Source organism: Anolis carolinensis, chromosome 4 (genome assembly GCF_035594765.1).
Source record: "Anolis carolinensis isolate JA03-04 chromosome 4, rAnoCar3.1.pri, whole genome shotgun sequence".
Classification (NCBI taxonomy): Eukaryota; Metazoa; Chordata; class Lepidosauria; order Squamata; family Dactyloidae; genus Anolis; species Anolis carolinensis.
The window spans coordinates 121,376,347-121,404,281 of NC_085844.1; the positions used below are offsets into that span (position 1 = coordinate 121,376,347).

General features: G+C 37.5%; 1 protein-coding gene and 1 pseudogene across 2 annotated transcripts; both read right to left on the reverse strand.

Annotated features, from left to right (window-relative positions):
• Positions 1 to 55: 55 nt before the first annotated feature.
• slc35b3 (solute carrier family 35 member B3) lies at positions 56 to 27,935 on the reverse strand. Of its 2 annotated transcripts, XM_008114979.3 has the most exons (10): positions 27,770 to 27,934; positions 19,058 to 19,311; positions 17,732 to 17,853; positions 16,334 to 16,488; positions 13,757 to 13,864; positions 10,044 to 10,141; positions 7,977 to 8,069; positions 7,285 to 7,396; positions 3,439 to 3,508; positions 56 to 1,167 (listed from the first exon to the last, which is right to left on the reverse strand). In XM_008114979.3, exons 2-10 carry the CDS (start codon positions 19,256 to 19,258, stop codon positions 1,017 to 1,019), a joined length of 1,110 nt encoding a protein of 369 aa, XP_008113186.1. In that variant the 5' UTR covers positions 19,259 to 19,311; positions 27,770 to 27,934; the 3' UTR covers positions 56 to 1,016. The 2 variants fall into 2 exon arrangements, with proteins under 2 accessions (XP_008113186.1, XP_062833779.1); XM_062977709.1 differs by lacking the exon at positions 7,977 to 8,069 and having other exon boundaries at positions 27,770 to 27,935.
• LOC103279509 (nicastrin-like) lies at positions 21,876 to 26,716 on the reverse strand (annotated as a pseudogene).

Here is a 27,935-nt window from a genome sequence, read left to right on the forward strand (position 1 = left end):
GCTTGCTGTTTATCATGATTTTCTGAAGCGCAATAAAGTATCTAAAAACATCAAATGTATGAATATGTGTATAATTTATTCAGCTTGTAGAAGCCAGCTTTTCATGGCACAGAACTGATTTTTAAAAAAGTGTGCAGTACAGTGAGCTCTATTGAAAGAGCTAATTTCCAAGATAATTACAATACGCAACCAACAGTGTAAAAGAATTCATCTTCCACTGCGTAAATACTTTTCCAAGTTTCTCTTTCTTATTTTGTCAAAATGTGGAAAGATAGCAAGGAACTATTTATTTGGTCATCCTGTGAATTGCTTGGCATGTTAAGCCCTTCTGGATACAATTTATAACTAATCGTGAGGAGCAATGCCTTAAGAATCAGGAAATATGAGTGAAAAACAAATACTGGTCCTTTTCAATTGGTCTCAAAGTCCTTAATTCTAAAAAGAACTTTCTTTTTTTTCCAGAAGAAATATTTTAGTACTAAAACATTGTGAAAAAAGCTTTAAAAAAACAGATATACCTTTTATTTAAAAAGAATATAATTGTGGCATTAATGATCCCAACCTTGCAGGCTTAAACATTTTGTTTTATGAATCACGTTCTTATTAGTTTCAATTAAGTTTCAATACAACATTACATTTAAATAAATTGACCCTGACCGTAAAACACGAAGATCAATTGATATCAGCAGCAAGAGCAACATCTTTGATTCAATTAAAATGCCCACACACGCTCTTTCGCAAATGACCCACTTAGAGTGAGACTCTTCCACAAATAGACATCCTTCAGAACCCACTGTCAAGTAGCATTATTCATGCTAAAGTACTCCATCCTAGGATAAGATCCATATGCTCCAAGGAGAAGCTATGTTGACATCCACCATCCACAAGCAGACTGAATGCCTTCAATGCCTTTGGTTTCAGTATTATTCCCTTTGGAAAGTAAATCAGCTGGAAACTATTACAGTGGAATAGCAAAGAATGAAAAGTTCAGTGTAATATATGGCACCAGCCATTCTTTACACAGTTTGGGACAACGTCCTTGTCTTTCTCTCTTCAATAGATTTATTCCAGAGACTGCGTAATGAAGGTAGTTTGATTTTGTCCATATTCTTGCTGTAAACATTGAGAAATATACCAAGGACAACTAATAAACCTGACCAAACATACCTGAAGAGGAACAAAAAAGAAACATCACATTAGCAGCTGAGTGAACTTCATGCTACAGACATTGTAGAAGGCAAAACGTGACTTTCTGAAATGATACTGGAAATAAGGAAACAAAAAATAGGCCTTCACATTTCTAATACAAGTATTAATTAATTAAGCCTCTTTCAGTTTCTCAGTCTATAACAAATTGTTTGAAACCAACTTTCTAGTTATTTCACTTTCATCAATTGTGCCATTGTTATTACAAAATCTGTTTTTCCCAAACTTCAGTGACCTAAGAGAAATTGTTCCTTATCCTACATTGTGACCCTGTATTATAACCAAAAACACAGTTACTACTTCTTTGAGTCTATTTTTAGAGTATATAAGAACACTTGGTCCGACTACGGTGTTTTTGCAGGCCTCCTGAGAGGAAGAACATTAGAGCAAGGGTTGGAAATGCATCTATGAGGTCTGGCAAGGTCATTCTTGCACACTGCCAGGATTGCCTAGTAGTCTCCTGAGTCTGCTTTGCTGGTAATTTTTTTTCTCCAAGAGAAAATGGAGAATAATGCCGTTGAAAATGTAGGCATCACAATTTTTGGGCTAAACTCAGAGTCTCCTAAACCTTGTTTCACTCTGTACTCCCCAAAACATTTCAGATAATGGTTTTGCACAAAGTTGCTAATATGGTCTATGGCAGTTCTGGAAGGGTGGTGAAAAAACAGTCCCCAGACCATCTGTAGCTTTTTACTACTGCACCGGACCTATGGCTCAGGCACACAAACATGAAAACCAGAGACAACTCCTTATAAGAATAAGTAACTCTGTGGTGCTTTTGGATGAGGTAACAGACCTCCAAAGAAATCTGAACCAGGTAAAATTGCTTGCTCCTTATGAATATTGATTAGGAAGAGGCAAAGAGACAACCTCCAATGTGGGCATGTCATTTCGATCCAGAAAAAAGCTTTGATATCTCTTCTTTTATTTATAGATAGATAGAGCATGGTTTGTAGTGCATTTATTACACAAATTCCAGAACTATAGAACTATTGTATAGCATTTGAAGGGGCCACAACATTGTTTTTAGTTCAACCCTCTGCCATCTAAACCACTAAAACATTTTGCATAAATGCTTTAAAATCCCCAAAGATTAAAACTCCAGCATCTCTCCAAGACAATCTACTCCAATGCTGAATAACTTTTCCTGTGCAGAAGTGCCTGCTAATGTTTAAGTAGAATCTTTTTTCTTGTAATCTCAATCCATTGATTTCTGTTCTAGTGGCTGGAGTAGTAGAAAAGCTCTGGGACAGAAACTTTAAAAGGAAGTTAATTATAGTAACGCTTTACTTCCTCAATATTCTGTAGAAACAAAATTAGTTAATTCTATTTTATGTCTCACAATAAGTAGATGGAGTGAGCTTTTTTGCCTTTGATACTTCTAATATTTGTGACACAGTTTGGGAATTATTTATCAATGCTGTACATCAGTTAAGTACAACAGGACTACTGCATCAAATTCACAAAAGCTATTTATATTCTAGTTTTTTTTAATTTGAAGCTTTTATTATACATCTCTGTCTTTATTTCAACACCTAAATGATTTGCTCCTCATTTGTACGGTGCAAAACAAACCTAATGAGATGAATCTTAGGTTTTGCAGAAAATGTATCAGCCTTTAGTCTTACTGTGTTCCCTTTCTTTTTTTCCTGCGTGAAGCTGTGACAAACTCTGTCTAGCTTTTGCTAGTTCACATAATTTGTCACTTCCGGACCCCTCCCCTTGTCATATATTCTCATTCAAGAGTTTAAATTTTGATTGCGCATTTAGGATTTCAGAAAAAAATGCAGGGACAGGAAAATGTATCAATTCTAATTTATCATGACATGTAAACAAGGACAGTGTATGAAAGCTATTTCAAAATAACTTTAGTATCGCACACTTAAAGATCGGTTACTTCAGTTTAGCACTAGGTACACATCCTTGGATTGCCTTCCACAACTGTTCTTCATGCACAGAAAGAGGTGTGCAAATCAAGTAATGGATAAACATAGAACAGTTGTCTCCTTCTCTTTAAAATAAATGAGAATAAAAATATGGAAATCCAAGTATGAGACACTAGTTATAAAGCAGAGGACAGTGGCTTGCAGGACGTAAGTGGGACTTAAAAATTCTAATTTCTTGGCAAAAGTTGTATTCAAATGGCTTTCAACACATATTAATAATACTTTTAGATACTTAATTCCATTAGTGCTAATATTAATAAAATATAGAAATGTGATTAATACTTACTGGAATGTGAATGGCTTTGAAAAAAACAAAAATGAAAGCACAATTGTCATCGCTTTTCTTCCTGTTGTTACTGATGAAAAAGAAATACCCAATTTACACATTTATTTCAGTTCAAATAAAATACAGTCTGAATGCATCATGCAAATGGATACAAACGTTAACATCATTGCTGATTTGAAATTGACAACCTGACATCATATATCAAAGACATAGAAAATTAGCTGCACTTAAGGTCAAGAAAAATTAATGTGATTTTAAGTTGCTGCCAAAGTGCTGTGTTGTCTTCATATGGGAATCATTACTAACCCTTATGATAACAGATCAGCATTTGCAAGTCTTGCTAAAAGGTGGATATTCCTTTTTATGGTGTTCAGAAACCTTTAACTGTTGCCAAATGTTTCGTGATCCCAGCTAAGGGAACCCCATGTGTGGTTGGGACCCACAGTTTAATAAGTAATGATCTAGAGCACTGATCCACAATGGTAAAAAGCTCTAATGGCAGGCTTCTACAGCTAGCATGTTGTGTGTAATGCTTGAAGGTGCTTGTAGCAGAGAACTCATTGCTTTTGAAGACACTAAGTCCGGGGGGGGGGGGGGGGGTAGAAGGAAGCCAAAGAGGCCAGAATTGTTGCAACTGATCCCTGTATCTATAACAAATGAGGAAACGTCCAGGGGCTACTCATTTTTTTCTCACAAGAAAAACAGAGAAGAGAGGTGAATTATTCTACTTGGAACTTATCAGGAGCTGCAGTTCACTTTTTAATTAGACTGCAGGGAATAATTTTAAAATGAAGTATAAAATGTGATTTTAAAAACTATTACTAGCATCCTGTTTGTTAGTTACAGCAGTGTAGCTCAACTTAATCCAACAAAGTCATTTTTTGGTTACTGCCCAGGTTCAGACAATTTCAGACAATTGCCCAAATTGGCCCCAACTTCCTTTTTGAGCCAGTTACCAAGCTGCTGTCCTCATGGCCTCTGGGGACCTCCACAGCTAAACAATGGCTTTTGAGGGGCTGAGAGGAAAGAAGTAATTTTGTATTTGGAATTTTTATGACAGGTCTCCATGAGGCATGATCCTGACCTTTCAAAAACTGGAAATGAACTTTCAGCCAATTCAGACTGTTTTGGAGTTGTTTTAGCAGACACTGTGGCCCCCAGAACAGTAACAGGGATAAAAAATGCTCCCTAGATCAAATGAAGTGGACCACCCTTGTTTTATCATAAAGAGCTACTACAATCTTTAAGAGACCATTTTTTAATCTTGGAGGGTGGATTTTCATCTGTGAGATGCTTGGTATTTGGCATGATCTACATTGCCATATAATGCATTGTACATGTTAAAAAAGAACTAAAACATGTGAAAGACCACATTTGTCAAAAATAAGTTGTAACAATCATTTGGTTACACTCTCATACTTACTTTAGCTATTTCAGAATGATATATTCAACTGATGAGCAATTTAATTTAATTGGCAAGAGACAGTTGCCCCATGACTGCTGATTGACTGCACTAATAAATATTGCATTATGCTGGCTGGTTCCTACAGCTCCAGCCCCTAGAAGTCTACTCATCCCCAGCACCTTTAGGCATCGACACAATGAGGCAGACTTCACAGGGCAAGTGACTGTGCGTGGTGGAATTCCCCTGCAGGCATAACAATGTCAGCAAATTATGTTGCTCAGGCTGCCTGTCAGTCTTCTGCTTTAGCAGAAGATTTTGTGGTTATGAAGCCTTTTATAGGTCCTCTTATCAGCCTTTCGCCATACCGTATATCTGTCTCATTCTGCCACAATCCCCTGCAATGAAATAATATGCAGCAGTAATGCAGAACTTTTTTCACCCCATGGATAGCCAAAGCACTTCTTTATGGATGTGTTAAATATTTTATTCCCATTTGAAAAATGAGAAATGGCAGAATAAGAATTCAAAATGATTCATCCAAGGTCATCCAAGTATTCACTCCCAAAGCCCAGGCTGGAAAGCAGAAAATTGTTTTTCCTATTACTCTTTTAAAAAATGTAGCTTAGCTGCATCTGCTCAATGGCAAATTAGGCTGGCATCTGGGCAGCCGAACGCCATGCAGCCACTTTAGTTGCTTACACCTCAACAGCTACAGCAACTGTGGCATCTTTGGCTAGACAAATGTCAGTACATTCAGCATGGCTTCTACTAGTCATTTAATTGCTATAGTGGATCATGGTTGGCTCCTAGCACTGAGCAGAGCTTTCGATTAGAACTTCAGAAATGATCAAGCACACAACTTTCTCTTGTCTCCTTTCTCACACACCATTCTACAATGCTTGGGGTCAAGGTACACACACACCCTTAGAGAGACATATCTGGTACATGTTTACTAGGTTATGAGACCATCTCCTAATCAGTAGTGGCTATATGGATGGTTGTGGATTAGTTGTTTCTGCTCTATCTCTAATGTTAATCCATGTTTCCTTGTGTGGCTGGGAAAACAAATGTGCTGAGTAAATTGCAGGAATTATTTTCAGTGTGTGAAGACCAATTCAGAAAGTCTGTCTGAGAGGGACCTTTTGGATGCTTCTAAAGCTCCAAAGATGGATACTCACTCTCTATCACTGTTACTAGGTTTTCCTTACAAATTATTATACATGTTGATGCTGAGAACATATCTGGTTCATATATTAACAGAGAAATCTCATGCATACAGCACTGAGTAAGTGAATACAGAATTTCAAACTACAGCAACGTTTTATGGTCCAAATCCCAGGAACCACAAGAAAAAAATAGCAGTATCCTCTTTTCCTAAGATGTGAGAAAGCTCCAACATCAATGAAGAACATCCAACCTCAGGTTTCCACTCCCTGAGCTTGTGGACCCTTCCCTGACCTTCATATCTCTTACTTCTTAAAGCTTTGTTGCTGGTAATTGGGAAAGGGAAGAAGAGTTTCCTATTGGCAGGCCTACAACAGCTTTCAACTGACTAGATTCCAAAAACTCTTGGTTCCTGAACATTCACACAAGTCCTGAAGTGGTCTATATAATTTCACTCCTGTTGCCATCAATGGGAGATAAAAAGAAACAATAAAATGGAAGAAAGGTGGTGAATGTCTCTTTCTCCTTTTTATTCCGCTGCTAAGAGCCCAGCAGATCACTCATGCGCTGGATGATCTAGTCTATCACTAATTGACTTGTTAACATCATCTATTTCAATGGTCTGCATCCTTTGTTCAACAGATGCAAGATTACTTGATAACACAAACTCTTATCAAGATATGAAAAAATGAAGTCTAACCATGTTGTACCTTGGATCAAACCACAAGGAGAGGTGGAATAATAATATGAATAATAGTAAGAAGGAGGAGGAGGAGGAGGAGGAGGAAGAAGAAGAAGAAGAAGAAAAAAAAAAGAAAAAGAAAAAAAAACAGAAACAAAGCATTTCTAAATCACCCAAGGAACCTGGAGATTTTCTAGTTCAGGCACCCCCACCTTTTATTTGTATTTACATACATTTTCTTTCTTATGTAATATTATATATATATATATATATATATATATATATATACACACACACACACACACACACACACACACACACACACACACACACACAGGTGGACAATACTGATGCATGGAAGGTGACATTGTATCTAGAGCAATGATCTAAATTTGTGCAAACAGCTTCCGAAGCTAGAAGCACTTAATCAAAACAGAAAATATGCATGCTTGTAAGACACATAACCCCTTGCTACATGAATCTAGCAAACTGTTCACAGGTGAAAAAAACAGGAGCCGGAAGAGAAAAAAAATCACAAACTTTCCTGATCGGTGGGATTTTATTAAATTCTATGCAATATGAACCACGAATTTACCTGTTACAGCCAAAAGAGCCCCAAAGATTTTGATCAAAGCAAGGACAAAGGAGATTCCAAAATAGCCAGTCAAGGAAAACAGGAATGCATAGCCATAAGTTTGCACTGGATGCTATAGAAAGAACAACAAATTATCAACAGAATGCTAAAATGGGATTGATGTATTTTGAAAAGAATTAGAATCAAACTAAAATGTTTTAAAACAGATTTTATTTAATTTTGACTAGATAATACAAAGAGAACAATGAAATTATAAGGCGCCTTGATTTAAAAATAGACCCTAGTGAGATTGGATAAAAGCATATTATCTCCGGGTCAAACAGATCAGTTCTATGTGTTTGCTCACAATTAAGTCCCAATACGTTCAATTGTGCTTACAGGACTCCATCTTTAAACAGCAAATCACACAATGTGCTTTAAAATCAGTGTTGAGAATAAAAGGACATTAAAAAATCCAGTAGCAACTTTGAGACTAAAAAATTATTTTGTTAGCACAAGTTTTGAGGAATACAATCTAATGCATCAGAGGTAATGAAATCCACAAAACTTTGTGGCAGATATTTTTTTCCCAAGTTAGTCTTGATAGTGCTACTAGATTATATCTTTTAATGTTAAAATATAATAGTATGGCTATTTCTTTGGGTTCTGAGAATGCAAAAGCAATGACACTGTAAAGAATAAAAGCATTTTACCTTTGAACAAAAGTTTACTGCAGGGGTTAAGCCATTAGTGCATGTCAGTCCCAATAAAATGTACAGGAAACCTATTGAATAGGAATACAAAACCTGGAATAGTTACAAAAACAAATTATTTAAACTTGTGAACTTTATAACAGGCTATGAACTGTGTGATTTGTGGTTCTGCTGGTACATCTCTTTTCTGATGCCATCTTTTTTGAAAGTCAAAAATTTTCTAGCAAAATGAAAGTGAGTTCACAGTTAACTGATACATTTATTTCTCATTAACTTTCAATAAACCTTGTTCGGTTGGCAGGTAATGCACAGTGGTTGCCTAGTTAACCAATCTGTGATTTCACACAACCAAACTGGGATTGGCCTGAGAGAAAGAGTGGCTGCATGGAAAAATCTTGTTTAATTTGCAGAACTGAATGATATCCCGTTAATCTAGAAAACTTAAAATACTAATTTCTGTGTCTTATTTCTATGTTGTATCACCAAGAAAAATGCAACATGTTTTGAATTAACATAGATTTTTACCATAAGCCTTTCACTACAATCTGAACTGTAAGGGAAGACTGTGAATTTGATTGGGTAAGTGCTGCTGGAACTTTTAAAACCTCATCTTCTATGTTGTTGTATGAAAATCCTGTACTTAGATTGCTGTTTTTTTCCCCCCTAGTGAAACAACCTGTTTTTCCATATGTGTAGTTCTGACCATTAGAGGCAAAAGTTTAAATTATGATTCTTCTGTGGATTGTGCAGCTTAGACCTCATCACATCATGCTAGTGAACCAGACCAGTTTGTAAACTTTGCTGTTTGTCTATTTAATCAGTTATTAGAATATAACAGAAATAACAGGTTTGAGTCTTAATGATTTCAGTGGAATTTAACATAAGCTCTATAAAGCAATGGGACCTAAAAGTGACAACCTATAATTTCAATGTCATGTGAAAAACAGAGTCAGCTTTCTTTCACTTTTAAAATAACTTTATAATCCTGGGAATAATATTTTATGTATATTTCTTGTAGAAAGATAATTTCAGTGGATGGGATCTTTTCTTTCAAAACAAAATCAATGCTAATATCCATAGATTTCAGGGAACCTACTAATATGCAGTGGAATATTACTGTTTTGGAAAATAAAGAGACTAATGTGAACTTTTTGTTATATGTTGGTATGGCATCCCACAGTATTAGAGTAGCTTGTTTTTATTTGGATCCAAAGATACAATAACAGAAACAAGGCATTTGGAAGTTTCCAGTAAAACTGTGGCGAATATTAAAAAATCAGATATAACACCACCAATCTCAAATGATTTTCTAGAAAGGAGTATCACTAACTGTAAGATCTCTCCCCATGCTTGAAGTAATGCTACACCAAATTATATTGAAGGCATTAGGATTTTGTGTAGAAGCCATTCCTTTTGACTAGAGAACTCATGCGGGTAAGAACAGCTCCAAGTTTTCCATTACGACTAAAATGGACCTGGTGCTATGTCTGAACCTCAGCTTTGCTGACTCTAAGCACAAGCCCTATTCCATTTTCAACACATTAAGACAGCAGTCTTGCAGACTAGCATCTTAATGCAATGTTTCTGGAAGTTTTAAAATATATTCCTCCTTCTCCCAATCTATGCAAACAAGGACACAATATTACAAAAATATACATTCAAAATAATGATGAATAAATATGCAGTGGCATATATAGTTCAAAAGTGAACATGGGCATGGCTGTGAAGAAAATGCTAGTTACTCAATGATAGTAATCTTCCCTTTGACAAGATTTAGATTACAGCAGTGCCAACCATGCTGATAATTATATTAACTTGATGATATAATGATTATTTGTAGAAGCTCTGTTTTAAGTTGTAGATTTTTGAGGGAAAGTTTCAGTTGTTTTACTATTCTTTTAAGCTAGTATTAGTTCTGCTTGCCAACCAGAGACAAGAATTTTCTAGTATTAGTGTCACATCTTATAAACACAGCAACTTGAGTTAAAACAGAAGGGAGAAATAGAACAGAAACATAACCACACTCCTAATTAAATGAATGAAACAACAGAAGGGAAGCATTTTTACCATTTCAGAATTTGAGCCATTGTGTAACTTCATAGCTTTTTCTTGTACATTTCCTATGACTGCATCTGCACAGAGGGCAAGTGATATAAGTACCACACCTTTGAAGCAAACGGGGAAAAAAAGAAAATAAGCTTGAATACTTCCATATTAGGATGCAATACAATTTTTATATATATATTTTCTCAAATGCTGATGAGTAGACAAACACAGATACTCAAATTCCTCAAATTATGCCTAAAATGCTAATGGAAACTTATACCAAATGATCCTTTCTTACAAAGATTTATCTTGAAAAGTTTCCTTTCAGATTTATCTTGAAAGGTCTAAATATAGGATCCATATTCCCTATATTAACTCACAGGAAGCAATATTAAGTTAAACCAAACTTTAAATCTAATACTTACATCAGGCAAAGAAAACTACTACTCCAGAAGGAAATATAACTAGACTCAAGAAATTTCAACTGTGTGTTTGACCTGGACTCAAAGAATTTCCACTTTTGGCAATACAGGTTGAATTTCCGGTATTTTACTCTTCAGGGACATCTTCCCCATCACTTCTTTTGAAATATCCCTCCAACCCAAGAGAGCTTGTTGTATAGCTTGAGAAGTGACTTGAAGAAATCTCCACTGAGCATGGCTTCCTCTGAGACAGAGTGTGCAACTTGTCCAATGCCACCCAATGCGTTTCTGTGCATGACAAGGGATTTGAATGCTGGTTTTCCAGAATCCTAGTCCAACATCAAATCACTACATATTTCTTACCTACTTATTTAAACAAGTCTATTCTGTTGGTGAAGGGGTCTAGTTTGGGCTGTTATAGGAGTTTAGAAGAGGTTGGACATCACTCTCCCTGTAGTTAGTCCATCACTTCTGGATTTATTCTACACTGTGGAAATAATGCAGTCTGACACCCAGGCAACTGACATAGCTCAATGCTATGGAATTGTTGGAGTTGTAATTTAATGAGCTACCAGCGTTCACAAGGGCCATCTAGTCCAACCCCATCCTGCAATGCAGGAATGTAAGATCAAAGCACTCCCAACAGATGGGATCAAGCCTGTTGAAAAAAACCATAGGAGACTCCACCACACTCCCAGGCAGCGTATTACTCTACTGAATGACTCAGGAAGTTCTTCTGAATGTTTAGTTGGAATCTTTCCCATGGAACATTTGTCTGTCCTGGTATCTAAGGTACTGCTTACTTGCTTTCAGTAAGTAAAAATCTGATAGTATCTTCATTATATATACTCCCCAAATGAAATTGTATTGTTCACCAAATAAATGTATGTAAATTAGTAATAACACTGGCATCCGAAGGAAAGGGATACGTTCACAGAGATACACAGGTTTTGCTCTGCTGCTCCCAAAGTGTGGGATCTCCTGCTTCATTAAGTGTGCAGCGTGTAAAGGGCAGGAGTTCTACTGCTATTCAGGAAACTGTTCTGCTTTACAACACTCATATTCTTGCCCCTTTAACTCTCTAAACAGAAAATGCATGCAAAAGTATATTCTACTGCTGAATGCAAATGGATTTTTCACCATATAGGAAAAGGCTGTCTTTAAGAAAAACATTTTAAATGAAAAATAATAAATCCCAAGATAGAAATATACATTATTGTATGTTCAGTATATTCACTCAAATGTGAGAAGATATGTTTGTAGCAGCTTTCCTCAGGGGAGTGGTTCCTGAACCAAGTTTCTTTAATGCAGTGGTTCTCAACATGGGGTCCCCAGATGTTTTTGGCCTTCAACTCCCAGAAATCTTAACAGCTAGTAAACTGGCTGGGATTTCTGGGAGTTGTAGGCCAAAAACATCTGGGGACCCCAAGCTTTAATGGATATGGACAGATATGGATAAAAACTAACAAGGAGACGAGGAACCTAAATATATTTTGAATAATCTAGGAATGTACAGTTTATCATCATGGTGATAACATAAATAAAATTAATTGCAAAGAGAATTCTGACATATCTACATCTCCAACCTGCAGAGAGACACCGCTTGAGAGATTCACAACTTTGCTCTTCACAGCATTCATGTCAGTGCATATTTTTCAAAGTACATGCCCCATGAGTGACCTTCTCAGATAACTGTGCCTCCTCCTAGGAATACAGTGTGTTACAGAAAACAGCCTTGTCAAGAAGCCTGTATTGTGTACACAGAACAATGAGACTTTTACATTCTCACTCCAGTGCATACACTTAACTGAAGGGAAAGCAAAAGTACTCTTGTGGCACCTTTAAAAGCAAACAACCTATTTCATTATGGGCTAAAGCATGCTTCTTTCAATACTGGCACTCATGAGAGCTTATATTGAAATATATTGTTTAGTTTTAAATGTGCAACAAGCCTTTTTCCTTTTTAGCCTGTAGAAGACACACACAGCCATCTCCTTGAAACTGAAGGAGCTACATCACAAATAAATTTCATCTCTGAAAACAAAATGGGATTTCTCCGAAAGCTTTCCGTTAGGACATACGGTAGCTCACTATGACTTTTGGACTCTAGTTCTTGTTATTTTATTTATACTGGTATTTGTTTTTTTAATGGGGCCTTAACCCTGGTCTACACACCACAGGAATTTAAACCAAAAATCTAGTAGGAAGTTCTTTGCACACACTTCATAGACATCTTCTCAGTGCAATGTGCTTCTTTGCAGTGATTTGTACTCCTCTCTTCAAATCCTTCAGTTCTTCATGAATTAATCAAGGATTACAATCCCAAAGCCTATGAATCTCTGGTTAACTCAATGTAGCTTCACATGGGCATTCTTTCAATGCTTAGTAAGCAATTTGGAATTTGCTATGAAAAGGAACCACTTTTTTTCATTCCCACTCTTGCAAATATTTAGTTTTATTTCATTTTGTCTGAAAGATGGAATAAGCATTTTTATCTGGGAAAATTTATTATTATTTATCTATTTCCATTACTTGTACCCCGCCCTGCCCTTCTCATCCTGAAGGGGATTCAGGGTGGCCTCACAACTGGCAGCAATTCAATGCCAAACATACAAATTCCAAAAATAACAATTATAATTAAAACCAAATAATAAAACATACATGATTAAAATGGCAATTAAAATCAAGCAAGTTCAAAATCATAATTCAGATTACATCTTTGATTTACAGTGTTCCCTCACTTATCACGGGGGTTAAGCTCCAGGACCACCCATGAAAAGTGAAAATCTGCGAAGTAGGGATGCTATATTTGTGTTGTTAACAATCTCACTGGCAACTAGTGTCTCTGTCCCCTCCTCGCCTCTCAAGCAAAAACAAAGCTGCTTCATCCTCCTTTTCTCTCCCTTTGGCTTTTTCCTTCCTTCCTTCCTTAGGTTTCTCTTTTAAAAGGAAGTAGAAAGATTTATAATATTATTTTGATTCATACTATTGTTTTAGTGTTTATTAAAAAAATGCAAAACAGCGAGGGCACAAAAAGCGAACCGCGAAATACAGAGGGAACACTGTACATCTTTACTACTGCATACACAGCTTTAAAAATAACTACAGTCTTACATTAGTAGCAAAAGTTATACATCTTTACTGAGGTATGAATGCACATTATATTCTAAAGTTTTGCAGCCGCACTGCTCTAATCAGAATAGTTTCAGATCAGACAAATAGCTACTTTATCTATAGCTTTCTTCCCTGAAAGGAATATTAATTTATATTCCAAGAATAACTTTTAAATGATGCTATGAACATAAAGTTTACCTGTAAAGTTGAAATTTGGTGCAATTGTGCTATCAGCTAAAGTAAACCATATTAAGCCCAAGCTCATACACATTGCGGCAGAAACATCTGCAATATTATAACGTTTTCCTGTGTTAAAAAGGGAAAGAGAAAAGGATGGATAACCAGAGGTAACACTGTTATTTCTTGTTTATTTGGTCTAAGAACATATAAAAACAAATAAAAAATAACAAATTCCCCACCCTGCATAGCGGCATAGGTCCAATTTATGCTGTACTTGTCTGAACCTTTATAAAATCATCCTTCTTCAACGTATAACAGTATAGTGAACAATAAGTAAACAAATAAATAACAGTCATAAAATAGAATGGTTAATACAGGAAGATAACAAAATACTATATAAACCTTAATACAAAATCGCCAAATTAAAATTATCTGGGCTAACTAAAATGTTTACAATGCCCAAAGAATGTGCCACACTTTCACAAGAGGCTCCACAAATGGGGTGTCCTGACAAATAAAGCTGCTGCCCTTAGTAGAATGCAATCTTTAGAAGATAGGTATAAGGAAAAGTGTTCATTTACATTTTACATCAATTATGTCATGTTATCAATGTTTCTGCTGCTTCCATGTAGTCTTTTTCTGCATGAGATCTGCAAGGTAACTTATTTATAAACCAGTAGAAGAGGAAGATGAGAAACTGGTATACGATGTTGAAATAAAAAGTATTACTAATATAAAACTGCAAAATCAAGATTTGCTTTTTGGGAGTTTTCTTGGGGGTGGGATGGAAAATATTTTGAATTCATGCATGGTTAAATCTGTACATATGGAGGATTGACTGTATATACAACCCCAGGAACCCACAAGATTGCCATGAGAAGTAAAGTATATTATCTCTTCCCATATTATCTTCCTACTGCAAACATTTATTGAACTCGTGTGGGGAAGCAGCAGTGCAGAAGCAATAACCATGCTACTAAGAGTGACATATCACCCAGCCCTCTGCACCAGTAACTTGACATATGGCATTAAAGCATTTCTGCTAAAACTGAAACTTCATAACATCTTATTGTATAACACCATCTGCACATCATCTAAATTCTTGGGAACACAGGAGTTATGAATGTTATAAGTGGCAGGCTTCATTGCCCTTTCTAGCTGCTTTAAAAGTATTCCAAAGCAATAAGTCCAGAAGTCTGGAATTTTCAATTTTAATGGTAAAGTGGATTTCAACCTTGAGATCACTTTCACACCGGGAATCAACTTCACTATCATTACATAATCCAGGCAAGATATTTTCATGGTTCAAATTCATTACATAACTGCGGATAGATTTTGAAAGAATATCTAGGTGCTATGGAAAGAAGTCAGTTTGGAAACCCTTTCCTTAGTTTTCTATATACTTAAATTGCACAAAATAAGCAAAATTATCATTGCGGTCTATAATCTAGTGAATAGGGAAAATTAGCCTTATAGATTTTATAAATGATTCAGAGTAACTATTTGCAGACAAGCAAAAGCCGTCAACTTATTTCCTGTAGACTATCTTCCTTTGGTCTATAAACAAGTATAATGATTAGCATTATTACTTCTGATTCAGGGATCAGGAGCAGCAAGATCAATACTAAAGAAGGAATGTACTCTGAGATCACCAAAGTAGCAAAAGGGGAAAAAAGACTCTCCTCCCCAGCATATGGCAACATAGCATAAATGCCTGGCTATTTCTGCTGAACTGAGGTTGATGAAAGTTAGTGACAGCTTAGCGAGATGTAAATTCAAAAGAGGTCAGAAGTTACATGAACCTTAACTGGCACCTGTCTACACTTTGGGCAATCTGGAACAGATGTTAAGTATAGGCAGTCCCTGAGTTACAAACCTCCAATTTACATGTGACTCCCAGTTATAAACAGGACTGAGACAACAGGAAGTGAGAGGAAATCTACCCCTAAGAAGGGAAATTCACTCCTGTAAGAGTAATCATGGGAAAGGGGTGTATCCAGTGAAGCTTTATCCCCAATCCTTTTTCCACAACAATACAAAATTTCCAAAATGCAATTGTCACAGGGATGAAAAGCGAGGGGAAATCTTATGAATAGTACCAGATAACAAAACAAATGTTACAGGGATGTTGGCCCTTCCCTATGCTATTGAAAAATAAAAAATGGGCTGGAGTTACACTTACAAATGCTCCTATTTTGACTTACATACATATTCAACTTCAGGACAAAACTACAGAACCCATCTTGTTCATAACCCGGGACTGTCTGTAACATGTTATATAACAACAGCTTCATATACTTGTCATGTCACTGAATACATTAATCTTTGCGACCATGAAATTCTTTGAGATTCTTGTTAGCAGGGCTGTGCAAGGATCATAAAACTTTCTTGGAGAATGCATTTTGAATACAAACACTTTATTTCGTATTATTTTGACTCAAATTCAAGAATTCATATTTTTGGTGCAAACAAGAGTTCTACTTGGAGGTGTAGGAGTTGAGGTGGAGATAAACAAAAATAATTAAGAAATCACTGCCAGATCTCTAACATTACTTCCTGAAATGAACAGCATTCAATAGCAAGAATAAGGCATACCTTGTATAAAGACTCCTCCTATCATAACTGGGATCAGTTTACAGCACTTGAAGATTACTTGTGTAGGATAATTCAGATATCCTAAAGAGGTATTTGATAAACCCATTGTCCCCACTGTTAGAAAAGCTATTATCATGTAGGTTTTGCCTGGAATCCTGGAAAATATAAATGAAGCTCTGTATTGGGAGCAAATGGCAACACCAAAGAGAGGCTTTATGTTATATTAAGCAAAGATCATAGTTAAAACTGGTGACTTGTGCTGAAATTCATAGAATTTATAAATGTCATAACCTCTGAATTGTATATTGTCAATCTAAATATACTATAACGCCATTAAAGGTGATGCTTTACCTTTACACCTATTTTGTAAGGTTTTATTTTTTCCCAATTTAAAGAGACGAAAAAGTAAGACATAAACAGGAGCACAGCCTTTTTTCTTTTACTCCACATTCATCTTTTTACTCCACATAAATGTACTGAAAAGAGAGAATGTGGTACACTCTAGCCATTCCTATCTTAAGCAAAAAGAATATATCCCAGCATCAGACAATGGGATAACTCCAAAATATTTGGTTTGAAAACTTTAATCTGAGTGAAGTTTTTAGCTGTCTCTGTGAAAATAAATATAGAACCTTAATATCCTAAATACCATCTGTTACCTTACACTAGGCTGTTGAGAGAGAAAAAGAAAAAAAGAAAAAGAAAATCTGGGATCTTAACAGCACAGTTTATTTTCTGAATACATTTCTTTACACTGAACTAATACTATTCTTGCATTATTCGGGAGGGTCAGGAATCTGTGAGCAAAGCAGTACACTTCCAAAAGTCTACTTCATGTGTACAAGCTCCACACAGTCCACTGTTTCCAGCCTTTAGCAAATGTTAACTTTTTAATAAGCTAACTCTGTTTAAATGTGAAACAGCTGGAATGAAGTTTGAATGAGATTATTTTGTACAATCAAGCAAGATATAATCCCTCTATTTAATCACATAATGAATAAGAAAGGCAAAGGCAATTTCTAAGGAATGTTTTGTGAATTCTAGTATTTATGTTAACTGAGGCAGAGATCAGAAGAAACAGTTTATATATGAACCTCACACACAAAGGGTAGGTGGAATTGTGAAATTCTACTTCATATCCATTTTTAAAATTTGACTATCCATTAATTCAACATGTCAACAACATGTGGATAGTCTCATATCCTAATAATATGACAAAACAGTTAGAAAAAATGTTTGAGTCAAACTGTTTTTTTCAGATTTTTATTTTAATTCAATTTAGCAAGTTGTGCACAGTTTAACTTTGGAAATATACACTCAATAAAACTATGTATAAAAATGGAAGTCAGATTTAGCGCACTGTATTCTGAACATACACATCGGGAAAGAAACACATACCGTCTCCTTTTATCCTGAATAAGTTGTAGTTCTACGAGTCCAAAAACGGAATAAAATCCAAATTGCACTAATGTAAGATACCAGCCAAAGGGTTTAAAGCCTTCAACTGAAAATATGAGTTCCTGGAGAAAAACATAAAAGTTTTATACTAAATGTACTAAATGTATTTTCCACATGACCACATTATTAAATATAAATGTGCTTTTTAAACATTCAGTTAGGTGAATAACACTGGCTGGATCTACACTGCCATATAATCCAGATTATAAAAGAAAATAACCCTGCTTTGAACTGGATTACATGAGTTTACACTGTTACATAATTTAGTTCAAAGCAGATAATCTGGATTTTATATAGTAGTGTAGATCAGTAGCTGAATGAATATACTCAATCCTCCTGTCAGGATTTTGTTTTAACTAATTCGCTTGTTGAATGAAAACCATCTTAGATAAGGCAATTCTAACATTATCTGGAGCTACTCTTTGACCTGAGAGTGGGGTTTACACTGATAGAAATGGGGCCTCTTTTATCCCATCTCTTGTGGAGCAGCCCAGCTAAACCCAAAAGAAACTCTGCTTGATTAGATCCATTTGATCTGCATCCAATGAGAAGACACAAAAGTAAAAGAAGGTACTATTTGCTGCATCTCAGGATACATGGTTCTGGTTCCATTTATTATACAAATTCACTGCAGTATAAATATCCGAGATCAATATTTTTCTGCTTTCTTTCTCTATACCATTCAGAATTTGTAAAGCTATATATAGTTTTTGATATTGCATCATCTTTTTTCCTCAACTATTTCTCCAGGAGCATCATCTCTGGGGGATGTTACCACACTGGCATGGAGGACCCCTTCCACACCGCCATATAATCTAGAATATCAAGGCAGATAATCCACAATATCTGCTTTGAATAGGCTTATCTGAGTCCCCTTTGTCCCCTTGGGGAAACAGGGTGTGATAAAAATAAAGTATTATTATTATTAGTCTAGTTCAAGGGAGATAATGTGGGATTTTATACAACTGTATGGAAGGGGCTGGAGACTGCTTTCAATTTCCAAACATTCCTTTAGTTAGTTCCAACTAGAGTAGACCCATTCAATCAATTGTTGAATGGTGAGTTAACTCATGGTGGAAATGCCCTACACACCCTCCAAAAGTCATTTTGAAAGCAAAATGAGGTTGTAGTTTTAAAGTCTTTTTGTATTTTGCCCACCCTTCTTTTATAGTTAGATTGATGCAAATGTTGTACTTCTGCACCACAATTATCCTGAATAACAGCAATTCTACAGAAGGAAGTATACAGAATGAGTTATGCACTTACTTGCAGGTAGCCATAAATAAGATAAAACAGGAAAACTCCAGACACACAGATAAAAAATTGAGTAGCCTTGTTAAATTTGCTGAGATTAATCCCAAGGACGATTACATCATCTACTGATTTGATGTGTGGTGACATAACTTGGGATTTTGATGGTATGCTGATAGAAACATATTTCCGAGAGGAATTGAATTTCAGATCCATGATACTTAGTTTGCTGCATTCGGTTGTGATAAAGTGTTTCTTTAATTTGGAACCTGAAAAACACATATCGTTGGATCACAATTTATGTGAAGGCAATATTCAATGGAAAATCACAATCAAATCAGAACATAGAGTCTTACTTTTGAAAAGGAAATACATTCTCTTACTCATTAACTTGATCAACCAGTATGTCATACTTGTTACTATTGCTGCAGAAATAACATGTTGAATTACCTGTTTTTAATATAATAGTATACTGCTAATGAAAATACAGCAAATGCTTTCTGGTCCCCCCACCTTTCTTTGATGATCATAATTTCTGTGAACTTTTGCACTGGCTCCCCTCATTCACGTGAGCACAGCATAGCAGAACATACAGCTGCTATATGCACTGCACACAGATGCTTTATGCGAGCAAGCAAAATCAGTGACTTACGAAGCCCCTCTTTCTTCTCCATCTCCCAAATTATTCTAAAGCCCATGCCTGAACCTTTCTCAGGCATAAATACAATTTATTTATTTATTTATTTACAGTATTTATATTCCGCCCTTCTCACCCCAAAGGGGACTCAGGGCAGATCACATTACACATATAAGGCAAACATTCAATGCCTTAACATAGAACAAAGACAAGACAAACATGGGGCTCTGAGCTGGCCTCGAACTCATGACCTCCTGGTCAGAGTGATTCATTGCAGCTGGCTGCAGCTGGTTGCTCAACAGCCTGCGCCACAGCCCGGCCCAAGTGGCCCCTTGTCCTCTAAATTTACTCTGGTAGGTCACACTAATTTAGCCAGCCCCTGTGTGCACCCTGTGCAAATGAAGCCGACAATAGTTGTTGTTGTTATTATATTTGCTATTTATACCCCACGTTCTCTCTCAAAGAGATTTAAAGCTTATAGTAAAACCAAATGGAATACAATTTTGAACCTAAAAGTATGTCAACATTAAAACATCATTAAATATTAATGGTATTAAAAATAAACAATTAAAATCCTTAAAAAAGGGTTAAAACAGTATCCAAAGCTAAAACCACAGCATCCACTCATTTGATTTTAAAAACCTTCTTCTTTAAAAGCCTGTCTGAATAAAAAGGTTTTAGCCTGCTGACAGAAGGACAACATGGAGGTGGGCATTCTGGCTTCCCTGGGCAGGAAATTCCAGAGTCAAGGGGCAGCCACTGAGAAAGAAGCCCCCCCCCTCTCATTCCCACCAAATGAGCTTGTGATGTAGGTGGGACCAAGAGAAGGGGCTCTCCTGAAGATCTCGGTGCCCGGGGAGATTCACACAAAGAGATGTGGTCAGCCAACCAGCCTGGACCTGGACCATATAGTGCTTTAAAGATCATAACCAGCATTTTGAATTCTGCCTGGAAACAAATTGGCAGCCAGTGGAGCTTATGCAGTAAGGGGGTTGTTCCCCGCTGTAGACAGTCCCAGTTAGCAACCTGGGTGTAGCTCTTTGGATCAGTTGAAGTTTCGAAACATTGTTCGAAGGCAGCCCCACATACAGCACAGTAATTCAAACATAATGTGACTAAGGTGTGTACCACCATGGTCAGATCTGGACTCTCAAGGAACAGGCGCAGTTGGTGCACAAGTTTTAATTGTGTGCCATTTTGCACCTCCAGAGTCCCAGAAGCACAAAATGGACCATAGTTCCTGACAAACATTATATATCACTCCCTTATCAGTACATCATACTGAAGAATTAGCTTCAGGGGAATTACAAAATGGACAAAAAGGAAATAATTTCCCAAATTTATTAGCTAAATTTGAAGCTATGCAGCTTCTTAAAAATAATTGGCCTTGAAACCAGAGGATTACTTTAGAACAATTTTATCCTAGTTTGGCATTTTCCTCTAACCATCCTACAAGATCAGAAAAGAAAATGTTCTTTCAAACAAGTTATATATTTGCTTACAACAATTGCTCTCATACAGTTACTTGAAAAAACACCTCAAATGAATCCAGAGCAGCTAACTATAGGGATGTTCTTTGCTTTGTTTTAGTGTGGAAATCCCAATGTTTGAAAAAAAAAAAACTACATTCAGAATATAAATAAGAATTTAAATGTGGTTGTATTATTTCTATCTTGGCAATTTGCAAGCTGCGTGACTGATTTATAAAATCAAGTCAGAAATACATAAATGGGATATACAGTATTATGAAAGAAATGAGGTGTTTATTTAACAAAATGCTTAAATGGACATGCCAGTCATAGATGCTTAACATAGTAATTGCTAAACAACTCTGAAGGCACATTTTCCCACTCACAGCTTCAGGCTATATATAGTACTCAAGCAGGGCTCTCTATAACTTCAGATCAGCAGATTATTTAGGTAGTAGTTATTAATTAATTTTGATTTGTTTGGTTGTTTTCTGGATGTACCAGGACACAGTTTATGTAGTTAGGAGTTATTTATAACATCTTCTGCTTGCTGAGCTTTGTTTTATTTTCTCAGCTAATAAGTGTTTTCCTCCAATAAAGTGGGTTCTCTCAGTTCAGCCTGTATAGCTATGAACAAGATGGTTATGGCCACTACAAGAGAGGAAAATTCACATAGGGGTTGGAAAACGCTGATACTGTACCAGCAACACAAACAAAAGACAAGCACTGTTGTACACAGGCTGATATGAAAGGACAGCTTTCCCCATTTTATTTCAAAACATCTAGCAAGTACACCAGCTTGTAAAAAAATCAAGTAATTAGATTTGTTTTATTTATAAAATTGATATTGTAAAGTGAAATCTGCCTTACAACACCCTGCCAAGAGTGACTAAAAAGTTCTTAGAAATTGGCAGGTATTTTAATATTTTTCAAGATTAATTTTTGATAATCTTTGTTTTTTATAAACATGATTATAGAAGTCCAACTTGTAACACTTCAAAAAACTGATAAAATTTACAGAGCATGTTCCCAAATTGGGCGTGCAAAAATTGATAGTGTAGTTGCTCAGACACAATTTCCATGAGGTCTAGTCAACACACCTATGGTGAAAGATTAACCGTGTAGCAGTCAAACAATATCTGGAAGGACACACATTGCCTGCCCCTGCTCTGCAGGATTTGTCAAATTCCAATTTGTCATCTTGGATACAGGATACAGGTCTTAAAATCAGATACAAGTCTTAAAGTTAGATCTGTCAGAAGTATCAGGAAGTTCTACTTGCTTCTTGTATAAAGTTCTCTCCCCCTTCTTTTCTCTCTAACTAGTAGTTCTATATCAAGCAGAAAAACAGACAAGTCTGGAACACTTCTTTGACCAGGAAACATTTATCCTGTGAAAGGAACTTCAGTGTTGTTCTATGAGCAATTTCAAGTTTGCTTTCAGTTCTGAATAATGTCCTGAGCCATGGCCCCATGCTGTTGAAGAGGACATCTGCTTTGGCGTTGATGAAGTAGGTGGTGATGAAAGAGATGACGAGAATGACAATGCCCACAAGAAGGGTGATGATCTCCAGCTGCTTGCTGGCCATCAGAAAGATTCAGGCATGCAGCTCCTTCCAGCAGCTCTCCGTCCAGGTGGAGTACTACAAAGACCCCCAGTCCTGGAGCTCAAAAGCTGGGGAGGTAGCCAAGTCCAAGCAGACCGTGGACCGGACACAGAAGGACTTCTGGGGAGATGTGACATTGGGTGACAGAGAACCCTGGACCCAAGTGTATTTATAAAGATCTCGCTTGAAGGCCTTGCCCAAGTTCTGGCACTGTTCCTTGGTGGTGCTGTCATCCAGCCGGGTCCTTGTGAGGTTGGTTAGAACATGCTGGACCATGAGGGTATTGATCGGGGTGGAGATCGAAATGTAATACTGGAGGGGTTCATCACTGAGATATCCTTTGAACTCAGGTTTCACTATTGACTGGAACCATGCGTTGTTTGCATTCACCAAGAAGCCATACATCATGCGGGCGACTGTCACAGGATCAGCCTGAACTGCCAAGGCATCACTGCTCCCCCTGCAAGCTGGTAAAAAGTGCGGGCAACCACAGTGGCTACTTCTGCCAGGGACTCAGCAGTATCTGTTACATGGTTCAGGGCCTCCTCGGGACTCATACTTTTGGGATACTGCAATTGGATGTTCTTTGCTGTGTCATAGATGCTCTGGTAGTACCTGTTGTGAAAAGTGGAGTGGTGGTTAGCTAATACCAGTCCTGGGAGCTGCCTGGCCCTTAGGAAATGCTAGAAGGAAGATGGTGGAAGTGGCTGGGTCAATCCGATCTCATTCATTACCACGTTGGTGTTTTGGCTGCTGCTTTTCAGCATCTTCACCATGTTTTTGACGGTCGTGTTAACAGAGTGGTTCTTCTGAGAGACAGGATCTATATGCATCCACAAATCTGAGCCATTCCTGAGTGCAACCCGACTCAGCTCCATGAAGGAATGGATGTTATCCAGGCCAATAAGGAACTTTTCATTCTGCATATCATACACCATGCGAGAACTGCCAATGTAGTCAAAGCTCTCCCCTTGGAAGAAGGCAAACATGATGTTTCTTGGCAAGGATTGAACATCAGGGATTTTGTGGATGGCTTCGGCTGCAGCCAAAAGGGTAATGAAAGAGGAGACAGCACTCTCTGCTCCAGGGGCCATGTTCCAGAAGAAAGAATGGAGAAGAAGCAATAATGATGCTACTAGGGGCCAGCTCCTCCGAATCATTGATGGGCTTCAACACACTCCATATATTGTAATCAGTTAGCGGGCCAGACTGGGTTGAAGCAGAAGGTACTCTGGATGGCACTGCAGCGCATACATGTGGCTGTGCTTGTAATTGCATGCATGTGGGAAGACAGCTGCATGGCGCACAGCAGATACTGCGGGATGGAGTTATATTGAGTGTGGTTGTAGGTATGGTAGCACTGCTTGATGACCTCTGTTTCATTCTTATCTTGAAGAAGGAAAATGGGAAAGTCAAAGTCCTCATAGGAAAGGCCGCTGCCGAGAAGGTTCCAGACAGTGGCGCTGCAGTGTGCATATTCAGGGCCGTAACTATCACTGTAGATGCCAAAGCCATCATTGGGACATTGTAAGCCAAGAGAAACCCCTCTAGAAGGGCTGGGCTTGGCAATGGCTACTACTAGCCCAGAAATCCGAGAGCTGCCTTTCAACCTCCGTATCCATTCTCCAGTGAACAGTTCTCCATCCAGCAGCATCACATAAGGGGCATGTAGCCCATCCATAAGCACCCACTTCAAATCTGCTTCCTTCTCCACTACATGTCTCCATTCAGGAAAGACTGACAACCTATTTGATGGGTAGCATTCAGGAGGCGGACACAGGCAGCTGTCTTGTTCAGGGGAATGTAGATTTTCCTCTCAACAGTTGAACCAGCCTGGACCTGCCGCCATGACGCAAAAGAGAAGTCCCACCAGGAGCTGCCCAGCAGTGCCCATTGCCCCTTCTTCCTCCTCCACAGCTGCCATCTTGCTTCAATGGAAGTAGTCATGCAAGTCTGGGTCCAACCTAGTGTTAATGGTTCAGACAGGCTATACAGAAATTATTATCAACTATCTAAGTATATCTAGGTTTTTATGCTAAATGCATTTACAAACTTGCAAAGATTCAGAATCGAAGAATCCTTAAAACAAATAATTAATCTATTTTTATTTATTAACTAAAAATTGATACTGCCCTTTAGCAAGATTTTGCAAGTGCATAATTTTAAAGCTATTAAGTGTACTGTATCGGAGCTACAGGCCTAAACATGTGTACAAGGAAATAAATCTAAGTGAAGTCTATGAGTTTTTCTTAAGAACTGGACTCCAAGTAATCTTGAAGATATATTCTGTTTAGGAATGCATGTGAGTCTGTGTATGTATGTATGTATGTATGTATGGGAGTAGAATACAGGCAGTCCCCAAGTTACAAACAAGACAGGTTATGTAGGTTTGTTCTTAGGTTATGTAGGTTTGCTCTTAATTTGAATTTGTTTGTACAATTTTAATTGTAACTCCAGCCAATATATATGAACTCTGGATAGTATGAGGAAGGGTTAACACCCCTGTGGTGTTTGTTTTGCTGTCTGTTCAGAAGAGCTCATCACACTTTCTGCCACTGATAATTGGATTTTGAAAAACAAAATGGCTTCAGTGGAGACACCTTTGCCTCATGAGGGGTAGATTTCTCTCACTTCCTGTTGCTCAACCACGTTCTTAACTATGAGTCATTTGTAAGTCAGATGTTTGTAACCCGGGGACTGCCTATATTTAAAATACTCTATTCCCAATACCATCATTGAAATTTGTTTTATACAGATACATGCCTCCTTTTCCTTACATTACAGGAATGTCTCATCATGGGACAAATGTTTTGAGTTAGAGCAGAATGACTCTAGGAAAGCACATCAGATCTCCTTGCTTTTAACAGTCATATGACAGAAATTTAACGTGTGAACAAATCAAATTGTAGTTAAAATTGATTATCTGAACATTTGCTGATTAGAATAGGTTGTTTGCTTCACAATCAATGCTTCAAGTATTGCCAATTACTGTACTGCTTTTTAGATTTACATTTAGTTTTAGATAACCTCTAAGAGTAAAACATGACAGTCAACATGGCATAGTTGGACTAGGTATCTAAGTTCACATGCCTGGTCTGCCATGCAAATCCATTGGGTAGCTTTGGGTAGGCCACATTCTCTCAGCTTCAGAGGAAAACAATGGCAAACCTTATCTGAAGACATCTTGGGTTGCTAAAAGTCAGAAATGACTTGAAGACACACAATATTGAGGGGCAGTACCCTTGTATAAGGATGTTGTTTTAGAACGATGACATAGAAGACTACAACTCACTGAGACAATATCTATAAACCAGCTGTAAAATTCTGAAATATGAAATGTCTGATCAGAGATGGGGAACCTCCAGTTCCCCAGATTATGCTGAGCTACAAATCCCATTAGCCATACCTTAGTACTCCTCCATACAAAGCAGTCCCAAACCATCAGTTTCAGGAGTGACCTACAACACTATTCTCAAGTTTTTATTTTTTTAAAAATCAATTGCAAAGCTAATTCCCCATCCCAGTGTCAAAGAGACTCCAAGACCTAGTTATTTAAACAGACTTTTGACAGTGATTAGTCAACCTCTAGTATATGGATTTATGGTATCAAGCACCTTTTAGTTTTATAGAAACGACTGTCTTTTATCTCAATGGTTATAATTTTATTCCTATTTTTTGTATTTTATTGTGTTGTATTTTGAGTTTTTTATTGATTGATGTATTACTAATGTGTATACTATTTTCTGTACTTTACTGTATTGTACTTATTGTATTATTCATGTTGTAAGTTGCCCCGGGTCCCCTGGGGAGAGGGGGTGGGATATAAATAAACATTATTATTATTATTATTATTATTATTATTATTATTATTATTATTATTATTCGTTTGGGAGATTGGTAATGAGAAAGCATCATTAGGCATGATCAAATTAAATGTTCTGAGTAAAAAAGAAAGAAAGACCATAACTGTGTTGTCGAAGGCTTTCATGGCCGGGATCACAGGGTTGTTGTATGTCTTTCGGGCTGTGTGGCCATGTTCCAGAAGCATTCTCTCCTGACGTTTCGCCCACATCTATGGCAGGCATCCTCAGAGGTTGTGAGGCATAACTACTATATGCAGTCTCTGCATCTCACACTAATCTTTCACCTCCTTTCAAAAATATATACTTGGCCTATAGCTAAAGGAAAGGAGAGGATCTGTTTATTTGAACGGTTAAAAGATGGGGGGGGGGGGGGGAGTGTGATGTTTCAATTGCAATGCTGCTCTTAAAATATCTTTATTCTGTCTTCAATCACCTGCCAACTGATGAAATCCCATACATGAAGTATTATTTAATAATAATAATAATAATAATAATAATAATAATTGTTACCAGCCTCTCCTCACAGCTTGAGGCAGAGGGACAACACTTAAAATACATAAATAAAAAGGGTCTATATAGAACCACAAATATTAAAAAAAATGAAACAAATATTAACACACTAATGCTAAGAAAATGTACATTTCGATGTACATAGTTTAAAATGGACTGGGAAGATTCGTAGAAATTTTTGCCCTTTCCTTCATCTGAAAGGTGCCCCTCAACAGCATCTGTTATTGATTGGTGGCGTCCCATCCAAAGACTAACCAGGGCTGGCCCTGCTTAGCTTCCAGGAGCAGACAGTCCCTCTTCAGTGGTTCTCAACCTGTGGGTCCCCAGATGTTTTGGCCTTCAGCTCCTAGAAATCCTAACAGCTGGTAAACTGTCTGGGATTTCTGGGAGTTGTAGGCCAAAACACCTGGGGACCCACAGGTTGAGAACCACTACTCTAGACAGGGATGGGAAACAAATGGAGGGGAGTCAGTGGAGAATGAAAAATGAGGGAGAGGGGACCGAATAGGAAAGTAGCTGTTCCAATAGGGAAGAAAGCACCCCTTCTGTGAGGACCCCAAAGGGAGAAGAGGTGGCTGGTCAAGGAAGCCGCACTCCCAGGACCCTCCCTCGTCCAAAAAGGGGTGGAGGGCTTGCTCGTACCTGGCTCTGAAGAGGCAGAGAGCGGGGGAGTGAGGAGGAAAGGCGAGGAAGGCCGGCCGGCTCTTGTCGCTCTATCGCCACCGCTTCACCGCAAGCGCCCAAAATGGCGGCGGCGAACACAGAGCGCATCGAACTAGCGTCGCCGGCGGAGGCGACGTCATCTATT